General features: G+C 49.4%; 5 protein-coding genes across 5 annotated transcripts; 3 read left to right on the forward strand and 2 right to left on the reverse strand.

Annotated features, from left to right (window-relative positions):
• Window positions 1–616: 616 nt before the first annotated feature.
• On the reverse strand, window positions 617–5,684 carry LACBIDRAFT_308633 (uncharacterized protein; the record flags this gene model as incomplete). The annotated part of the gene is made up of 13 exons (XM_001876030.1): window positions 617–1,052; window positions 1,107–1,550; window positions 1,603–2,225; window positions 2,279–2,337; window positions 2,389–3,703; window positions 3,759–4,041; window positions 4,133–4,206; window positions 4,263–4,348; window positions 4,404–4,726; window positions 4,787–4,847; window positions 4,909–5,069; window positions 5,123–5,275; window positions 5,332–5,684. The coding sequence occupies 13 exons, from the start codon at window positions 5,682–5,684 to the stop codon at window positions 617–619; spliced, it is 4,371 nt and encodes a 1,456-aa protein (XP_001876065.1).
• Window positions 5,685–6,780: 1,096 nt separating this feature from the next.
• On the reverse strand, window positions 6,781–7,462 carry LACBIDRAFT_308634 (uncharacterized protein; the record flags this gene model as incomplete). Its single annotated transcript, XM_001876031.1, has 2 exons — window positions 6,781–7,127; window positions 7,192–7,462. The coding sequence occupies 2 exons, from the start codon at window positions 7,460–7,462 to the stop codon at window positions 6,781–6,783; spliced, it is 618 nt and encodes a 205-aa protein (XP_001876066.1).
• A 1,113-nt stretch (window positions 7,463–8,575) lies between these two features.
• Window positions 8,576–11,215, forward strand: LACBIDRAFT_322589 (uncharacterized protein; the record flags this gene model as incomplete). The annotated part of the gene is made up of 9 exons (XM_001875593.1): window positions 8,576–8,681; window positions 8,767–8,812; window positions 8,990–9,058; window positions 9,088–9,091; window positions 9,180–9,244; window positions 9,479–9,566; window positions 9,909–10,079; window positions 10,136–10,323; window positions 10,396–11,215. The coding sequence occupies 9 exons, from the start codon at window positions 8,576–8,578 to the stop codon at window positions 11,213–11,215; spliced, it is 1,557 nt and encodes a 518-aa protein (XP_001875628.1).
• Window positions 11,216–11,828: 613 nt separating this feature from the next.
• LbRNRalpha1 (ribonucleotide reductase alpha subunit) lies at window positions 11,829–15,188 on the forward strand (the record flags this gene model as incomplete). Its single annotated transcript, XM_001875594.1, has 11 exons — window positions 11,829–11,854; window positions 11,972–11,999; window positions 12,052–12,115; window positions 12,167–12,222; window positions 12,278–12,419; window positions 12,485–12,605; window positions 12,656–12,997; window positions 13,059–13,295; window positions 13,350–13,573; window positions 13,628–14,252; window positions 14,306–15,188. 11 exons carry the CDS (start codon window positions 11,829–11,831, stop codon window positions 15,084–15,086), a joined length of 2,646 nt encoding a protein of 881 aa, XP_001875629.1. The 3' UTR covers window positions 15,087–15,188.
• A 359-nt stretch (window positions 15,189–15,547) lies between these two features.
• On the forward strand, window positions 15,548–16,591 carry LACBIDRAFT_308637 (uncharacterized protein; the record flags this gene model as incomplete). The annotated part of the gene is made up of 4 exons (XM_001875595.1): window positions 15,548–15,550; window positions 15,601–15,611; window positions 15,715–16,241; window positions 16,302–16,591. 4 exons carry the CDS (start codon window positions 15,548–15,550, stop codon window positions 16,589–16,591), a joined length of 831 nt encoding a protein of 276 aa, XP_001875630.1.
• Between the last annotated feature and the right edge of the window lie 1,093 nt (window positions 16,592–17,684).

Here is a 17,684-nt window from a genome sequence, read left to right on the forward strand (position 1 = left end):
CCCTCCATTCACAGTCACGATTGAGCTTATTCCGAAAGTTGATAGAGAGTTGCATGCGACCAGATAGATCGAGCCAATCGGTGGGCAATAGTTTACGCTGATCCAAGGTGGATACCGGTGCTTTCTTGGTGTATCCTTCTCTTCCTTGGGACAGTCCCACCTGTAGCGGCCAAAAAAAAATTCAGCATCTCCAAAGTGCTGAAATGCGAGAAGAAGCAACTTACCGCTCTAGTTCCAGACTTTTTATCATTCGTACGACTTGTACTCGCACTGGCATGAGAGTATGGTTGCAGCCCTATTACCCTGAGCCGTTGCCGGAATCCAGTTCGTATGCATTTCAGCATCTGACATTCGACGTGATTGGGGTGAGAAGGCAGAGGATCACTTCACTGACGATTCAGATCATGTTGATTTCTCGTGGCCTGAACCGTTGGCACACGCCTCTGGAACACCCAGGGAACACCGCCGGCTCAGGTTTCGGTTCTACTCCCCATATCATTTTGTCAACCAGATTTTATATAATCGTCGAAACGTCCAACATATCAGAATCCTATAGCGAAGAACATAAGCATAACAAAAAGAGTCTACAAGTAGCCATAGATGAACGAATATAAAATTAAGAATAAATCTTAGGTTGGTGCCCACTGGCCCTCCGCGAACACTGCGCCTGTCCATCATCCCCACCACCACCACCACCACCACCCTGTCTACCCCTCCCACCCCCTCCTCCTCCTCTTCTCCTTGGCGCCTTCTTACCCCCACCCTCCCTTTCTCGCTCACGTTCACTCCTAAACCCCTCAAGCGCCTCCACCTCCCTCTTCACCCTCTCCTCCTCCTTACCCCACCACATCAAAAAGTCCGCTTCCTCCCTCAACGACCTCTCCTCCTCCTGAATCTCTCGTAAAGACCGCTTATCCTTCACAGGCCCACCCTGTTCAGCCTCAGCCTGAGAATGCTGGATAGCGACGAAGGATATATTGGATGTCGTCGTTGGTGTAGCGACGACGGGTTGGACTGGGGGGAGCGTCCATGCTTTCGTGTTGCCGTTTCCACTGGTACTTTTAGTAAGTCTTTTTCTTAAAGGAGGAAAAGATAAAATGACTTACGAAACGCTACGAGACCCTGGGATCGTACTGGGCTTCGACTTGGATGCCGGGGACTGTCGGGTAGGCGTGATCATAGGTCCAAGACCTTGCACCGCATGCTGTGTTGTGCGTCCCAGAGACAGAGGCAAAGGCAGAGGCACTTGCGCCCGAGACCCACTTTTTTCACCTCCACCTACTCGGGAAGGGCTGGGTAACACAACAGAAGGCGTAGACCGTTGATCAGCAGAATTCCTCCAGCCCTTCGAAGGCGACGGTTCGCCCAATAACGGAAAACCACTGGGTCCATCAAATGACGATGAAGAGGGCTTCCTAGGCTCGGATGAGGGTACCTTCCAATTACCACTCCCAGTACTCAGTAATGGCGGTTTCTGGTTCGATGGGCCTTGTTTAGATGGTGTTCTGGACATCGAAGCAGCTTCAACCATGACAGTCTTCATATCCACCCTAATCAACACGTTCTGAGTTCGAAGAATCACAAGTCAGCAACAGAACATACCGAGGAACAGTCGCAGCTTTCCACACAGGAGGCGAAGTCGGAGGAGGAGGAGCTTGATGTGTCAATGGGATCGACTCAGCCCTAGGAGAGTCCGGTTCATCCATAATAAACACATCATCCCCTGAAGGCGGACGACGCAGCGTCCTCTGCGGAGTCGTAGGATTCGGGCGTTCAATCGGTTCAACAGACTTCTTGCTCGACCCAGAACCAGGAGGCGACAGCTTAACCCTGCCCACAGCAGCCTCTTTCCTTGGCCCATTTTTATGATGATGATGAGAACCGACAATAGGCTCAGGTAAATCCTGCAACTTCAGCCACTCTGTATGTTTCTCCATAACCTTCTCAACAAACACACCCGAGCGCGAAAAAGGTGACTTTTCAAGCTGCTGTTGACGAGCGAACTTGGCTAGCTGTTTGACGAGCGCGTAGGGCATGTCGTCTAGCATTCGACTTTCAAGGAGGGACTCCATGTTGGCTGTCATGTACCCTTGAACACTCTCCACGAGCTGAGTGGCGTGGTAGTGCGTTGCATCTGATAAGATGTAACATGCGTTGTGGATGTTCAAGTATTTCAGGATCACGGCTGAGCAAAGGAGAATTAATCGGTCGAGGAGGAGTTCGTTCTACAAAAGGTGGTGAGGAACCTGCACTTATGACTGAACAGTAGGGAACTTACAGCTGCACCCATAACATCAAACATGAAATCGAGCACATTATCAACCGTACTCGCAAACTCTAAAAAAAAACATCATCACCAAGTAAAAAACGCAAAGAAAGGACACACACCTAACTTCTCAAACAACCCCTCCTCCACACCACACACCATATACCTCAACACATACTCCATAACACCCCAATCAAGATGCTTCAAATCAATCCTAACAACACCACCATCACTCCACCGCTTCTCAGTCCACTCCCCCTCCTCAAAAAAACTCTCAAACAACTCCGATCGTGCGCGAAGGAACAACGAATGACAACGCACGTCCCTATCCGCCAATTCCAGAACAACATCAGGCGCAAGTGGGTCTTGTGATTCGTCCACGTCAGATTCGTTAAGGCCACCCAAGTTCGAGTTAACCTCATCGAACACCCTCCCCAAGTCCCTCCTCAAACTCGGCCCAGGAACCCTCTTCGACGGCCACTCCAATGCATACGCAAGTAAAGGAAGCTCCAACAACCCCGCTAGCGCCTTCAACTCCACCTTGACCTGCGCATGGCTGATCCCAGCAGCAACTAGCTGCTTTTCAATGACCGTATACACACGACGGTCCCAGATGGCTAGAAGGTCATCAGTGTAGAGGTATTGCAGGAGGATGAGGATGGAGAAAGGGTGGCAGCCTGAGATGGATAAGTGGGTTGTTGCTTTTGGTTTTGACGTAGGCGTGGTTGAGAGAAGGCGAAGCGTGATGCCTGCTTGAGAATGAACACCTTTCCCAGCCAACACCCTCCTGAACACGGGCGAACGCGCAGCGAGGATCACTCGGTGAGCGATAAAGACTGTCCCTTCTTTGGTGGTAGACAGGATGGTATCTGCACCATGAGGAAAGACTCCACCAACTCCTCCTCCCTCTCCACGCTCCTTCTCACGCTCCAAAACCTCAACCAAATCAAGCAGAGTCCCAACATCCCGCCGAATAGGCCCATCATCCTCCTCCTCCGCTCCATCGTCCAGCGCCTTCAAAGTCAAAGTCGAAGCCTCATCATCCACTCTCCCCGCTCTCCTCCTCCTCCTCATATTCAAACACCCCTCCCCCTCCCCCTCCTCCTCCTCCTCCTTATTCACATCCAAATCCCCAAAAGGCCGTACAGCACACAAATCCTCCTCAACCCCCCTCCGCCCCACCTCAACCTCCCTAGGCCGATAATCCACCCGAAGCGCACCATACGCACCCGTACTATTCGCACACACTTGCGTGACGCGTTGAAGGTACGGTACGCGTTGGAACTTGAACGTTTTTCCGGAGTTGCTTGAATTTGGATTTTTGTTGCCTGAGCCAGAAGAGGAAGGGGAGGAGGCGGGGGAGGAACGCGTGCGCACGAAGACGTGGCCTGCTTCTGTGCATATTATGATGGAGCCTTCTGAGCCGAGGGCTACGTCCTAAATAAAAAAAATCAAGTAAGTTTGTGAACGATTAAAGGGTCAAGAAACTGACCTTGACAGCACTAAACTTCTTCCTCAACGCCCACACCCTCTGAGGTTTAAACGGCGCACCACCAACCCTACTTTCTGAAGACGGCACCGACCCACTCAATCCTTCCATCGCATTCGAGCTCGTACCCCCCAAAATGGGCACCGAAAACGTAAACACCTCCCCATTCGACGAGAGCGCCGCAAAAACGTCATCGCACGACGTTATCTTCGATATGTGCGCGTCTTTTACAGCTTGAGGGGGTCTGTAGGGCTGGATCTCGGATGGGAAGGCTTGTGTTGGGAAGCTGGGTGTATTATTGTGTGAGCAAGGAAGGGGGGCAGAAGGAGGAGGAAGAAAGGAAGGAGAAGAGAGAGGGGGGGGGGGGGCGTACTTACTTGATCCTGTAGTGTCTGTCGTTCCAGATACATTCGACTTGTTGGTTACGAAGTAGACATGCCATCGCTGAGTCCTATTAAAATGAAGATCAACGTGCGAAGGAGAGAATGAAAAGTGTGAGATACCCACTGTAAGCGCAATAGCAATAACAGGCTGATTCACTTTTATAATCTTCTTCGGCAGAACTTGAACGGGGTGTGCAGCCTTATCATACCCTTCCAAAATAAATAAATAAGATGCACGCTCAAAGCAATCAACCACAATACACACCTAACTGCCCATTATTAGTACCCCACGTAAACACCTCCCCCTCCGTCCAACACGCGGAAGCGCATTTCGACGCACCAACACCACGCACCACCTCCTTCCTCAACGGTCCATAAATCTTTTTCGGCGTAGCCTGAATCTGCTCTTCGTGTCTCGACTCTACGACGTATCCAAGCTGCGAAAACCTATTCAACCCCCAACTGAGGACTTCCCCCAATTTCGTGAGCGCTAGAGTATGGTCTTGGCCGAGCGCGACGGAGACGATGGTGTGTGTGAAGTGGGGTAGAGATTTGAGGCTGTATTGCGTGTGTTGGCCTGGGCCGAGGCTGTGAGGATGTGTTCAAAAAATGCGCTGGGTGGTAAGAAGAAGAGCAAAAAAAACTCACCGGCCACCACTTCCAAATCCACACACACGGACGTTTCCACCACTTTCAGACGTCACAACCGCTGCTCAGCACAAACAAGTGAGTTACGGGGGAGTCAATAAACAAAAGGGGACAACAAGCACCTGTGTGCAGCTTGGACATCTGGACTTGATGTACGTGAATGGGCGAAAATCTCGCTTCTAAACCCATCTTCTGTAGCTCGGCTGCATCGATTTGGGGTTGGATTACAATTTGGTCTGGGTAAATTCTATCGTCCCCGTCTCCCAGTCCCAGAACTGCGTTTCTATGTAAAGGATGAAGATGAGGGGTTTGGTGAAGAAGGGTTTTTCTACGAACCGGTTGGTACCCCATGTGAATAGTTCTGCGTGCTTATCGTCCGACGCTGAAGGTTTCGTCCCGTTTAAAGTGGAGTTGTACAGGTCGAAAGCGGTGTACCCCTCCAAATCCTTCAGCGAGGGATCGATATCCGTGCGTTGAAGGAGCAACAACCTAATTCACGATAAGATTAGATAGAGCTAGACAGATGTTATGCAAAGGAAACGCACGCAGCAGGTAAATTGGCATGATACAACGCCCTATGCAACGGCGTCCAATGACTCTCCCTATCCTGCAAATTGACATTAACACCCGGATGCTTCAACAGCGCCCTAACATATTCAATGCACTCCACAGAAGCACACGCAAGGTGCAACGGCGTCCTCCCAAGCCAATCAACCTTATTCACATCATACATCGTCTTCACCGACGTCAATGAACTAGCGCGGTTCCATGACTTCCCTCCGCTCGTTGGCGCACTTGTACTCTGCAGGGTTCCATTCCCACTAGTATGATCGACGGAGAGCGACCGCTGGAATGCCTGTAGGTTTCTTGAAGTGAATAGGTCATGGAGCAAGGTCATGCAGTGCTAGGTGTGTTGGAGAGGACGGAACGACCTGGAAGGAGCTTGGTGAGGCTCCCTTGGTGGTCGAGCTGTCCTGGTTTTGCTGTACTCTGGTAGGATGAGTACGGCGGGTTGGAGGTGTATGTGTGTACGAGCGCTAGGTTTGACTTGATAAGACAAGCAGAAAGTGGGTAGGAGTGCTGAGGCTGAAGCCAAGGATGTTGCAGTATGAGCGCAAGGTAGAGTACGTCGAACGTGGTTATGAATGCCGGCCCAAAAACGGCTCCTTGCACGTTTGCAATCATCATACTGACTGTCATTCATAACAAGCCGAACTATCCCCTGGCCAGCGTCTTTTCTGCTTCTCCCGAGGCTCACAAAAACCGAGAAAGAAAGCATAGCGCTCATACTTGTTATAAATCGGAAAGAACTTCATTTTACAGCGATTTGGAGGGTCAAAATTAATGAAATCAACAAATAGTACATATTCATTTCTCCTGACTGGTTGCGCACGTTCAAGGATTATAATGTACATGCACGGTTCGCTGATTGAATGGATCAATAGGAGCATTCCAAGGTACAATATCCCCTGCCTGAGGAATTTTAAAAAACCGGTATCGCTGTTCCCTTCTGTCGCTCCACGGATCGGTGGAAATTGATCCTTAGGAGCCTACGACTCCTGGCTTCAGAACGATAGGCTGTGATGTCATGGCTTTAGCCCGAGAGAAGGGCATGCCTCTTTGGTCTTGATCCCTAGGATGGACGCGGCTTCTAGGACAAGAGCGTCTCCTCTTGTCGGTGAGAATTCAGAACACGGGAGGTCAAGATAAGCGGTCGTAATGCGATCGGAACTTTTGAATACCGGTGGCCAAAAGATTGGTGGGATAGATGGTCCTGAGTATTTATGTAATGTCGAATGAAGAGTGGTAGGGGATGACATAGTCCTGCACGTCATTGGGTATAGGCGTCGTGATTGAAGTGAGGTATCTCCTGAGTTGAGTATATGTGTGCATGAAGGAATCGTCCCCTTTGTTCCCCGAATCCCAGAAAGCGACATAAGGCACTAACGTCGCGTAAGGAAAAAAAAATGTATCACAAAAGAAGCAAAACCAACCTAAGTCCTACTCCGATCCCCACGACTCCTCTTCCCAACCGTAGTCCCACTAACACCCTCACCCCCACCCCCATTCATACTCACATTCGGCGTAACCGCCACACCATAATTATTCCACGGCCCATTCGTCACAGCCTGCGAACTAGGCGCCATCATCCCCGCCTTCTTCCGATGAAGCGACATAGCAGGCCCCATCATACCCTTCATCAACAAATCAATATCAGTAGTCGTAGGCTGGGGTTCCAACGCAGCTTGGCTCCCGCGGAGCAATGTCCTTTCGAATATCTCGTTTTCTTCGAGTTTTTGGATGTGTAGGCGGAGGTTGTGGAGTATCGCGTCGCACATTGCTGTATCAAAACAACACTTTGTGTGAATGAAAGCAAGAAAGCACAAAGAGGGATACACACACACCTCGTCGATCGACCTCATGAATCGGCCTAGGCACAAGCGGGTCCACCTCCGCCGCCATCTCCTTCCTCATCGGCATGCTCAACTGTAACCTCTCCTCCCACTTTGCTTCAAACTCGGCTTGAGAGAGCTCAGTGTCAGAGAGGTCTGTCTGGTCTTGCCCATAGGAAGTGCCGACTGAGCTGGCGGGGGACGAGGCGCGTAGGACGGGGGGCGCGTATTCGGTGTGTCCGTGGGGGTGGTGGGTGCCTGTGAAGCCTGAGGTGGTGGCCATGGTGCAAGAACAGTGGGAAATTGGAAATGACCAAGGGAAGGCGTGAAAGCGATTTATAGTCAGCCTTGTCAATGTCCTTGTATGTGGTGCTATAGTGTAGTGGTTATCACTCGGGATTTTGAGAATAAGCTTCCCGTAACCCAGGTTCGAACCCTGGTAGCACCTTATGTACCACTACGATTTCCGTATTTTTAGACTCGACCTGCGGCAACATAGCTTTTCAAAATACAAGGCTGCTCAACATATTATGAAAGGTGAAGTTTCTACCCCTTCCAAACAATTTAACGATACCATCGTCACACGGAATCGACAAGAGAAGTTCAAATTGAAAAGACGCTCGCCTTGCTCACAAACAACGACGAACCAAGACGACACCTCCAGGCCCCGATGTCCATCCCATCCCCTACAAAGCGACACCTCAGAGTTCCGCGCCCTTCTGTGGTTCTTACAAGTACGCACTGCACTCCTCTAATCATGAATGTTTTGTGGCCCAGTTTCAAGCCATCCTCGTCTACACATCTGGGAATGGCTCAAATGAAATCGCATTTACCATGACACTCCACAAGCACCGAATGCCGGACGCTTCGTATGCCCTCGTCCTACCTCACCTTCACTCCTCCCACTCAACTCCGAGGCCAACGCGAAGCAGAGGAGATCGGAAAACTCGAAGAAACAGCCCACCTTGCCGTCCTATGCCACTATCGGATATCCTTCCCTTCTTGACATGACTATCTCAGGAGTCAAAATGGATGAAACTCGTCAGTAATGGAAAGCACCTCTCCTCCGAGTCCGCCATCCGCACATTCGACACCCTGGGGATCCGTATATCAAAGGAATGGTTCTCATTTCCCCCTGTTTAAGCCGCTGCACGTCCTTTGGCGATGAATCACTTCCTCACGCTCGGGAAGGGAGCGTGAGCGGTTGGGAGAGCAGCTCATGGCGCCGCGTACTGAATTTGTGGGCTGGGGAAGGGTGATTCTGGCGAAGAGCCGATGAAGTGAGGGGATACCAGATGGGGGATGTTGCAGTTTATGCACATGCAGTTGTCATCGGGACAAGGGTGATGTTGAAGAGAATTAGGGTGGAGGCGGATTGCTTCGAGGATGATCGATGATGTTTGACCACTATGGATTACGGAAGCCAGAATTTAGTGTGGTTTTGGCGCATCTCCTGCCTGTGACTGAGGCTAACAATATGAGCCCCCTCCCCCTCGGATTGGGTGCGCCGGCCGCAATCTGTCGATTACCTTTCGGATGGTTTGACCGTCGTGGAATCTATCGCGATCTTGCGCACTGTACTTTCAGCTTCCCTCTCCGTCTCTGACGCAAATGCCCCGCCTCTTGGATTACGGTGCGCCAGCCAGAGTCGGTTGATTTTGGCTGTCGCAAAGTTGCGCGTTGTTCCTTTTAGCTAACCATGCTCTTCTTGTTTTGGCCAACTGCGATAGCGGGTTGAGATCGCGGCAGGGTTTCAGCCAACTTCCATCTTCCTTTGTGACGACTTCGTCCTGAACTCAAGTGTCTCCAGCGGGTACCTTGTCGCGAAATCGACCATGAAACCCGATGTCTACCCTTGTCGACTTTGTGTCATTCCGAGGTCAGGGTGACATTGACAGGCTTCGACAGGCAAGTATGTAGCCTGGAACAATTTTCCCGTGCAAGAGAATTTCAAGCTTGATCATTTTCAGTTGTAACATGATTCTCTGCCTCATCGTCAGTTTCCTACCTCATCTTTACCTTTCCCTCCTTTGCATCCCAATCTCAAGGCCAACGTGAAGCAGAGGTGATTGAAGGTGAAAGCGCCCACCTGATTTTGGCTGTCGCGATCTTGCGCGTTGTAACACGTCATCTCCTGTTGCCGATTTTCCGTTGTTCTTCGAGCCAGCCATGTTTTGTCTTCTTGTTTTGGCCAACTGCTTACATGCACCTCGCGATAACGGGTTGAGATCGTGGCAGGCTTTCAGCCAACTTCCATCTTCCTTTGTGACGTCCTCGTCCTGAACTCATGTGTCTCCAGCGGGTACCTTGTCGCGAAATCGACCATGAAACCCGATGACTACCCTTGTCGAATTTGTGTCATTCGTCAGGGTGACATTGACAGGCAAGTATGCAACCTGGAACAAATTTCCCGATAATTTCAAGCTTAATCATTTTCAGTTGTGACGTGACCCTCTGCCTCGTCCTCAGTCTTCATGACTCTCTCCGGCCCAAGGTGAACATTCCATGCGCTTTGCTCAATGGCTGAAGCAAGAGACAGTCAGGGGTGAGGCGCCTCTGCCCATGATAGGCGCCTGGAGGCCAGGTACGGACATACGTCGAGTTGTACGTAGAACAAGGGATCATCAGTCTTGTTCTACGTATACGACCGAGGATGCCTTCCCTTGTTGTACGTGTTACGATGTCTTCCCATGTTCTGCCTATAAGAACGTCTCTGACTTGGCCTTTAGAACTCATCAATTCGGTTTTGGGTGCAGGCACTCCACTTCTGTGATCACTCTCCTCTTTCACTCAACAGCATATTATCGTTGCACTCTGTTCTTATGGCTGCGACCCGCGATTCTGAATACTATTTCGTTGACGGAAATGCTGTTTTCGAGGTGGAGTCTATTTTGTTCAAGGTACGTCATCGCGATCGTCTTGACATGTCGATGACTGACAAAGGGCGCGCTTCAAGGTACATCGGTCGGTTATGGCCAGGGGCTCTGGATTATCATTCGGGAAAACTTTCTCGCGCCGCAGCGATGATTCGCAGCGGAATACAGAAGAGATCGACATTCACGGCTTCGATCAGTCTCCCATCCATTTGTCGAAAAATACTACTGTAGACGAATTCCGAGCTTTGCTTTGGTCTCTTTACGCGCTGTACGTTTTGATTACTTTCTCTTTTTTTCTTTCGCGTTATTGATTGATGGGTTCCCTCTCGTGACGTCTCAGCCCCAGCGACATCATCGGTGCAATAAAACTGGAAAGCATTGATCCAATCAAGTTCATCAATCTCGCTCGGATTGCTAAGAGATATTCTTTCGCCTCAATCGAAATATGGGCTCTCAAAACACTCACCTCGTACCTCGGCGCTGTTCCACTACCGGTCCCTGGGAGTCAGTCTGAGCCTCAAGCAGTCAAGGAACTATCTTCTGAGATGTTTGGGGAGTTGACTAAAGTTGCTGCGGTTTGCAGTCACAGTGTGCCGTTCGTTGAGGAGGTCATGGCGAAGTGGGAGTTGCTTCTAAATAATGGGGTCTACTTGAAGACCGCAATCCGTGTCAGCGAGTCCCATCCTGAACTCCGCAATCTCCACGCATTGGCCTACTATGCGATGATACTGAGAGAGAGAGATATGAAACAGAATCTTTCTCTGAAGCAGCAAAACACCCTATTATCCGGGCATTATGCACTTTTCAAGCTTTGGCGAGACCATCTGAAATCTCCGCCTCAATTCCATTCTATTCAGGATTGTGATATCTCGTCGGAATGTCGTCGTCACTGGATGTCCTTTTGGAATGAACTGATGGGCAGTAACTCCGCGATCCCAATCATCAACTCCTTGAACCTTCATCCGCTGGATTTATTGGGGAAACTTAAAATGGCGCAGGATGCCATACAGGGCGATAATCGAGAACTGGAAAAGGCTTGCCATTTGACTCAGAAGATGTTGGAGCGCTGCCGTACATCCGGAAAGAAAGTCTTGGAAGAGATGGGAAGAGAAACAAAATTGAAGCTGCTAGATTATTTCAAGTCCCCTGTCAAGTCGTGATTATCATATGACCATTCGGTTTTGTCTTCATTTTATCAGTACCTACTCTTGTACCTACTGTCCAACTTATTGCTAACTTATGGATGCATTTGCTCTTGGCAGTCTTAGAAGATGAAAAATCCTGGCATTGACCTATCGTAAGAGCCGGCCGATGTGTCACAGTAGCTCAGACTCATGCGTCAGGGCAGCCTCGAGGCGGAGACAAAGATCATGAGAGCGACAAGGTGGAGCGCTTGACACACGTCCATAGAAGCAAATAACGCGACGCGACGCGTCTAACCCTAACCCCAATCCAGCTGTCCCATTTTCCTTTCTTACTTCATGTAGAAAAAAATTTGAATGTTGAAGTTTCAATTCCCAACACGTCCTAAAGAAATACAAATTATCTTATATCTCTCTGAAGGGTCTTTCTTCCAACTTTCTTCGAAGAATGCGTGGATTAATGAACGCGGCCAAACGCAACCAAACATCTGGCTTAGTCATTTGATGATCTTCCACACAGATAAAATTCCTGCAAGACACTCTTGTTCTTACCTCCATCACCTTTCCACTGCTCCGCCTCCCGCCAATTCTCCTCCCCTCAAAACCTACTTAAAGAAAACTTACGACTGCTATGGCCTTTGTCTTCAAGCGAGGTGCGTACATCGTTGTCTGGTGATGATTGGCTGAAAAGCTGACGATTGACCTCGTAGACGGGTGCGTTGTGACTTTGATACGCGTCAATTTCGCGTTCTTGTACTGACGGTGGACGTGTAGACGCAAGGAACGCGTTCAGTTTGACAAGGTAAGTTTTAGTGGCGTGATAGCCCAACTTCACGTCTCATCATCCCATACAGATTACTGCACGGATTCAGAAGCTTTGTTATGGCCTCAACGAGAACTTTGTCGATCCCATTGAGTGTGTAATCAGTGGCGTATCTTTGTCTAGGTTTTGACCGCGATCATGCAGAGTCACGCAGAAAGTTGTTGCTGGAGTGTATCATGGCGTCACCACAGTAGAGCTGGATGTGAGTCTTTGATGCTCTTCACGCCTGGCTTTGACACTCAATGATCTTTGCGTAGAATCTTGCAGCAGAAACAGCTGCCTACCTCACAACTAAACATCCAGACTACGCTGTTCTGGCCGCCCGCATTGCCGTCTCAAATCTACACAAAGAGACGAAGAAGAACTTTTCACAGGTTATCAAGGACCTTTACGAGTATGGTACGTTTTCTCTCACTTCCTATGTCGATTTTTAGCTCGATAACTAAGCCATCTTCGCGTAACAGTGAACCCCAAAAACAGGCGACCTGCAGGCATGATCTCACAGGAAATATATGAAATCGTTCGTGAAAATGCCGAGGCACTGGACTCTGCTATCATCTACAATCGTGACTTCAGTTTCAACTTGTACGTTCATCCTTTTGTCTACACAACAACCCATATCTCACGTTACCCAGCTTTGGCTTCAAAACCCTTGAGCGATCCTACCTTCTCCGACTCAACGGTCGTGTAGCGGAGCGGCCACAACACATGATCATGAGAGTTGCCGTTGGCATTCATGGCAGAGATATTGATCGAGTCGTGGAGACATACAATCTAATGTCTGAACGCTATTTCACGCATGCTTCACCAACGTTGTTCAACGCCGGAACACCACATCCTCAGCTTAGCTCGTGCTTCCTTGTGTGTATGAAGGACGACTCCATAGAGGGCATCTACGATACGCTCAAAAATTGTGCCATGATCAGCAAGACGGCGGGAGGTATCGGTTTAAGCATTCATTGTATTCGTGCTACAGGGTAAGCCTCTCGTCCTGTTCATTATCTTGCTCGAAGCATGCTTAACGTCTTCTGTTAAAAGGTCTTACATTGCTGGAACGAATGGCTACTCCAACGGTATTGTCCCGATGCTGCGTGCATACGATGCCACCGCCCGCTATGTCGACCAAGGAGGCAACAAGCGTCCTGGTGCCTTCGCCATCTACATCGAGCCATGGCATGCTGACGTCTTCGAATTCCTTGATTTGAGGAAGAACCACGGAAAGGAAGAAGTCCGCGCCCGTGATCTCTTCTACGCCCTATGGATTCCGGATCTTTTGTGAGCGTTGATCGTGGATTGTTCAGTTCATGCCACTGACGTCCTCCGTCCTAGTATGAAACGGGTTGAGGCCAACGGAGACTGGTCCTTGTTCTGCCCTAACGAGGCAGCAGGCCTTGGCGAGGTTCATAGTGCCGAATTTGAGGCTTTGTATGAGAAGTACGAGAAGGAAGGTCGTGCCCGCAAGTCCATTCCTGCTCAGAAGTTGTGGTATGCTATTTTAGAAGCTCAGATCGAGACTGGAGGTCCTTTCATGGTCTATAAAGATCACGCAAACAGTTCGTCGTTTCACTCATGTTGAAATTTACCACATTTTGACTCCGTGTCTCCAGGCAAATCCAACCAAAAGAACCTTGGCACCATCAAGTCGTCAAACCTTTGCACGGAAATCATTGAGTACTCCTCCCCAGAGGAGACTGCCGTCTGCAACCTCGCATCTCTCGCCTTACCCACCTTCATCTCAAACGGCAAATACGACTTCCAGAAACTCCACGACGTCACAAAGGTTGTTGCCTACAATCTTAACAGAATCATCGATGTCAATTACTATCCAATTCCCGAAGCCCGTCTCTCAAACATGCGTCACCGCCCTATTGGTGTTGGTGTGCAAGGTCTCGCAGATACTTTCATGGCTTTGCGCATGCCCTTCGACTCTCCAGCTGCCAAGGAGCTCAACATCCAGATATTTGAGACCATCTACCATGGTGCTCTTGAGGCTAGCTCTGAACTTGCCGAGCGAGATGGTCCCTATGAGACCTGGATGGGCAGCCCTGCTCAATTGGGCCAATTGCAATACGATTTGTGGGGTGTAACGCCCACCGGTTTGTGGGACTGGACTTCGTTGAAAGAGAAGATTGCTCGCACTGGTTTACGAAACTCGCTCTTGGTTGCGCCTATGCCGACTGCCTCCACCAGTCAGATTCTTGGAAACAATGAGTGTTTTGAGCCATATACCAGGTATCTCATACTCCTGGGTTTTTGTCTGTTCAAAAGCTGATCATATCTTACAGCAATATTTACACACGGCGTGTCCTTGCCGGCGAGTTCCAAGTCGTATGCCCTTGGCTCCTCCGTGAACTTGTCGACCTCGGTTTATGGGATGACAACATGAAGAACATGATCATCGCACACAACGGCTCTGTGCAAAACATCCCCACTATCCCCGACGACGTCAAAGCCATCTACAAGACCGTTTGGGAGATCAGCCAGAAGAAGGTTCTCGACCTTGCTGCTGATCGTGGCGCTTTTATTTGCCAGAGCCAGAGTCTCAATGTGCATCTGCAAGCGCCAACGCTCGGCCAGCTGACTAGCATGCACTTCTACGGCTGGAAGAAAGGGTTGAAGACGGGCATGTACTACTTGAGGACGAGGCCTGCTGCGTCAGCTATCCAATTCACTGTCGACCAGAGCTTGTTGAAGGAGGTTAAGCAGCAGAAAACGGATGCGGCCAAAGTGAAGGCTCAGGCGAACGGCATCCCCACGGCTAGCTCGTCGTCATCGTCGACTCCTGTTGCACCCAGCACCCCAGTCAAACCCGTTGTCATCAAACAAGAGCCAGTCACTCCATCGCTGGCTACCCCTTCTGCACCTGCAGCGTCGTCGTCCTCATCATCGTCTGTAGAGACCCCTACCGACTTGCTGGCGTCGTTGGATGAGAGGACGCGCAAGGCAGCTGAGGCTGATCCTGATTTCGCTGCTGCTCTTCAACGACAGCGCGACCGCGAGCTTGAGGACGCCAAGCTTCAGTGCTCGTTGGAGAATAAGGATGCTTGCTTGATGTGCTCTGGTTGATCATTGTGTCGACCTAGATAGATGTTTTTGACTTGACTTTCGAAAGGATATGATGAGATTTTGTATTTGTATTGTTACAATTGAGTTTTTGCTATCGCTACTACTTACTACCCTATGCATATCTTTGTTTTTCTCGTCTGTAGAATTTGTACGAATCTTTTGATATTTTCTCATTAGTTCTGTGTGCGTGCGAATCGTTTTCGCGATCCGAGTTGACTTCAGAAATGGCTTGTTCTTTTACCTCAACGTCCGGATGCAATTTCTGATTGACTGGCTTGAACGCATCTCTCCAACTTGAATACCCATCAATGTTAACGGCAAGTCTTTCAGCCGTAACGAAAGCTACTAATCATCTTAAAATTCTAACGCTGAGATACAAACAAACGGGATTCCGGCAATGGGGCCTTCAGCCATATTCTAATGTCGCAATTTCAGCCCAAAGGCACGATGATGAATCTGAAATGGTATGTCATTTTTCCTACTTTAAGAGTGCTGAAATGCTAATACGTCTTAGACGCAACCCTCGCAAGCAGGAGTCAAGAGAGTAAGGAGGATCCACCTTGAACCAGGAAAAACTGTTGCCCAGTGATTTCATCGACATTTCTCGCACTTTTTTGCCTGTGATAAGGTTACGACTCGTGCCAGACAACGTTGGCAAATATCAGTCTTGGCGTCCGCACTACAGCAACATCTGGACAAGGCTTACTCCCTTCCCTCCCCACACCTCCGGATTCTTGTACTACCACCAACCTCAAGGTGCACCCCTGCTCATGGGCCAATTACGCTTCCGGCTCACTCCCGATCGCCTTCCTCAAAGTTTCAGCCGAGGCAAAGATTGCTTTACTCCAGAGGGAGACATTTGGAAGGTTCCCCTCATTGTTCTACATCATTATGAATCCCATAGGCATATCTATAGGCAGCTTCGCCTGGATGGATTCGTCTCCGACGCATTGCATTCAAAGCTCGCAGCTCTTGAGTTTGTCCCTCGGAACACGGTCACTGTGTCCTTGTATTCACTCCACCAAGTGTTCCCTGTCGATTTTGCATCAAGTTATTTGAGGTTCTTCGTAGTGGGCGACTCAACTTGTCGAATGGTTGATATTTGCCACATCTTTGGCCTCCGTCGCTCTGGTGAGCAGGGAACACCCTTTACAAGTGCGGCAATTTTTTTTTCCCATAATTTTATTCTTTGTAAATTGATCAACGATTCTTCAGGCAAGGGTATTTTGCGTCTTGAGCTTTCAACATCACGTGAACATGCAGGAACCAGAACGGTCGTCATGCGTGTTGTGAAATTAGTGGGGGATCCAGGCTCTTACCTGGGAGAAGACCGGCCGGTCGAAGGGCAGCTGGTGTTGCGACATAATCCTCGTGGAGAATCCAAGCTGCTCTGCTTCAACGTTGATCGCGATTCACCTCAACGTCGCGAACAGACGTTCTCGCATCCTGACGCGCTACCCCTGCTTCTCGCTAATACCTTTGGTGACAAGCATAAAAGGCCATAGTCTACATCACCTACTCCACCAACGATGTTCTCATGCATGGCCGCTGAATTTGGCCTGCGGTTCCTTGGTTCTTGACAAATGTGACGCACGGAAGTGGGGACGCCAAAGTGAACATCAGAAAAAAATACGACACACGTCTAGCAGCTTTGTCCCGACCTATTTTTATGCCCATCCACGGTCAGCGGATCTGTTAGTATTCGGACGAGTTTTGCAATGCCTCATCATCAATGCCCTAAGTTTTGAGTTCCCAAGTTGCTTTCGAATGCTTTTCAACGACTGAAAGGTCATAAGGATAGACATCCACCAGTCTCAGTTGCTCCAAATATCAACTTAACCTAATGGTCATATTCATCAAAGTTCCAATTCCAAAAACGCTGCTTCCTCTCTCTCTAAACCTCCGACTGTGGCATCGCCCTCACCGTTGTACTGGTGAAGCCGACTCTGTCTTAGAATACACTGACGTCCATGAGCTCGAGGACCATTGTTCGTTGGAGAATTTTGATATCAGGAGGCTTGAATAGTAATGTGCCCGCCTTGTGGACAGTTGCTATCTGTCATAGTTCCTACCTATGCAATATACTTGTGCACTTCGCCAGTATATACTACTAGCCTATAGTAGATTGTGTCTATTTCTTCCGTCGATGAACGCCATTAGGGACATTCAGAGTCCTCGCTTTCGACGTGCTTTCGACTTGATTTCAGTTTGCTTTCAAAGTTGATTTCGGAGCGGTAACCCCCGGAGGGCGCCGTCCATACCGAGCTGTACCGTCGCAAGCGACCCAAATTGGAAATGCCAAGCATGTCTGAGTTCGAAATCAGCTTGACACGTATGTTGTTGACGTTGCTGCACATCCGACACCAGTCTGAATGAGATATTCTCATGGCTCACCTTTCTTCATCCAGCACATAGTATAGCCATTTATTTTATGTTTTCTGCTTGTTGTCTCTCTGTACACGTAGGCATATCGGAATGGATGATGTGGTACACCTCTGTACACGTCATAATTAAATTCAGACTCCGACGAGCTTGGCATTTCGCTTTGGCTTGCTTTCGCCTGCTTTCGCCTTGCTTTCGAGTTCACGATCAGAGTTG

The sequence above is a fragment of the Laccaria bicolor genome, genomic scaffold (genome assembly GCF_000143565.1).
Source record: "Laccaria bicolor S238N-H82 LACBIscaffold_3 genomic scaffold, whole genome shotgun sequence".
Classification (NCBI taxonomy): domain Eukaryota; kingdom Fungi; phylum Basidiomycota; class Agaricomycetes; order Agaricales; family Hydnangiaceae; genus Laccaria; species Laccaria bicolor.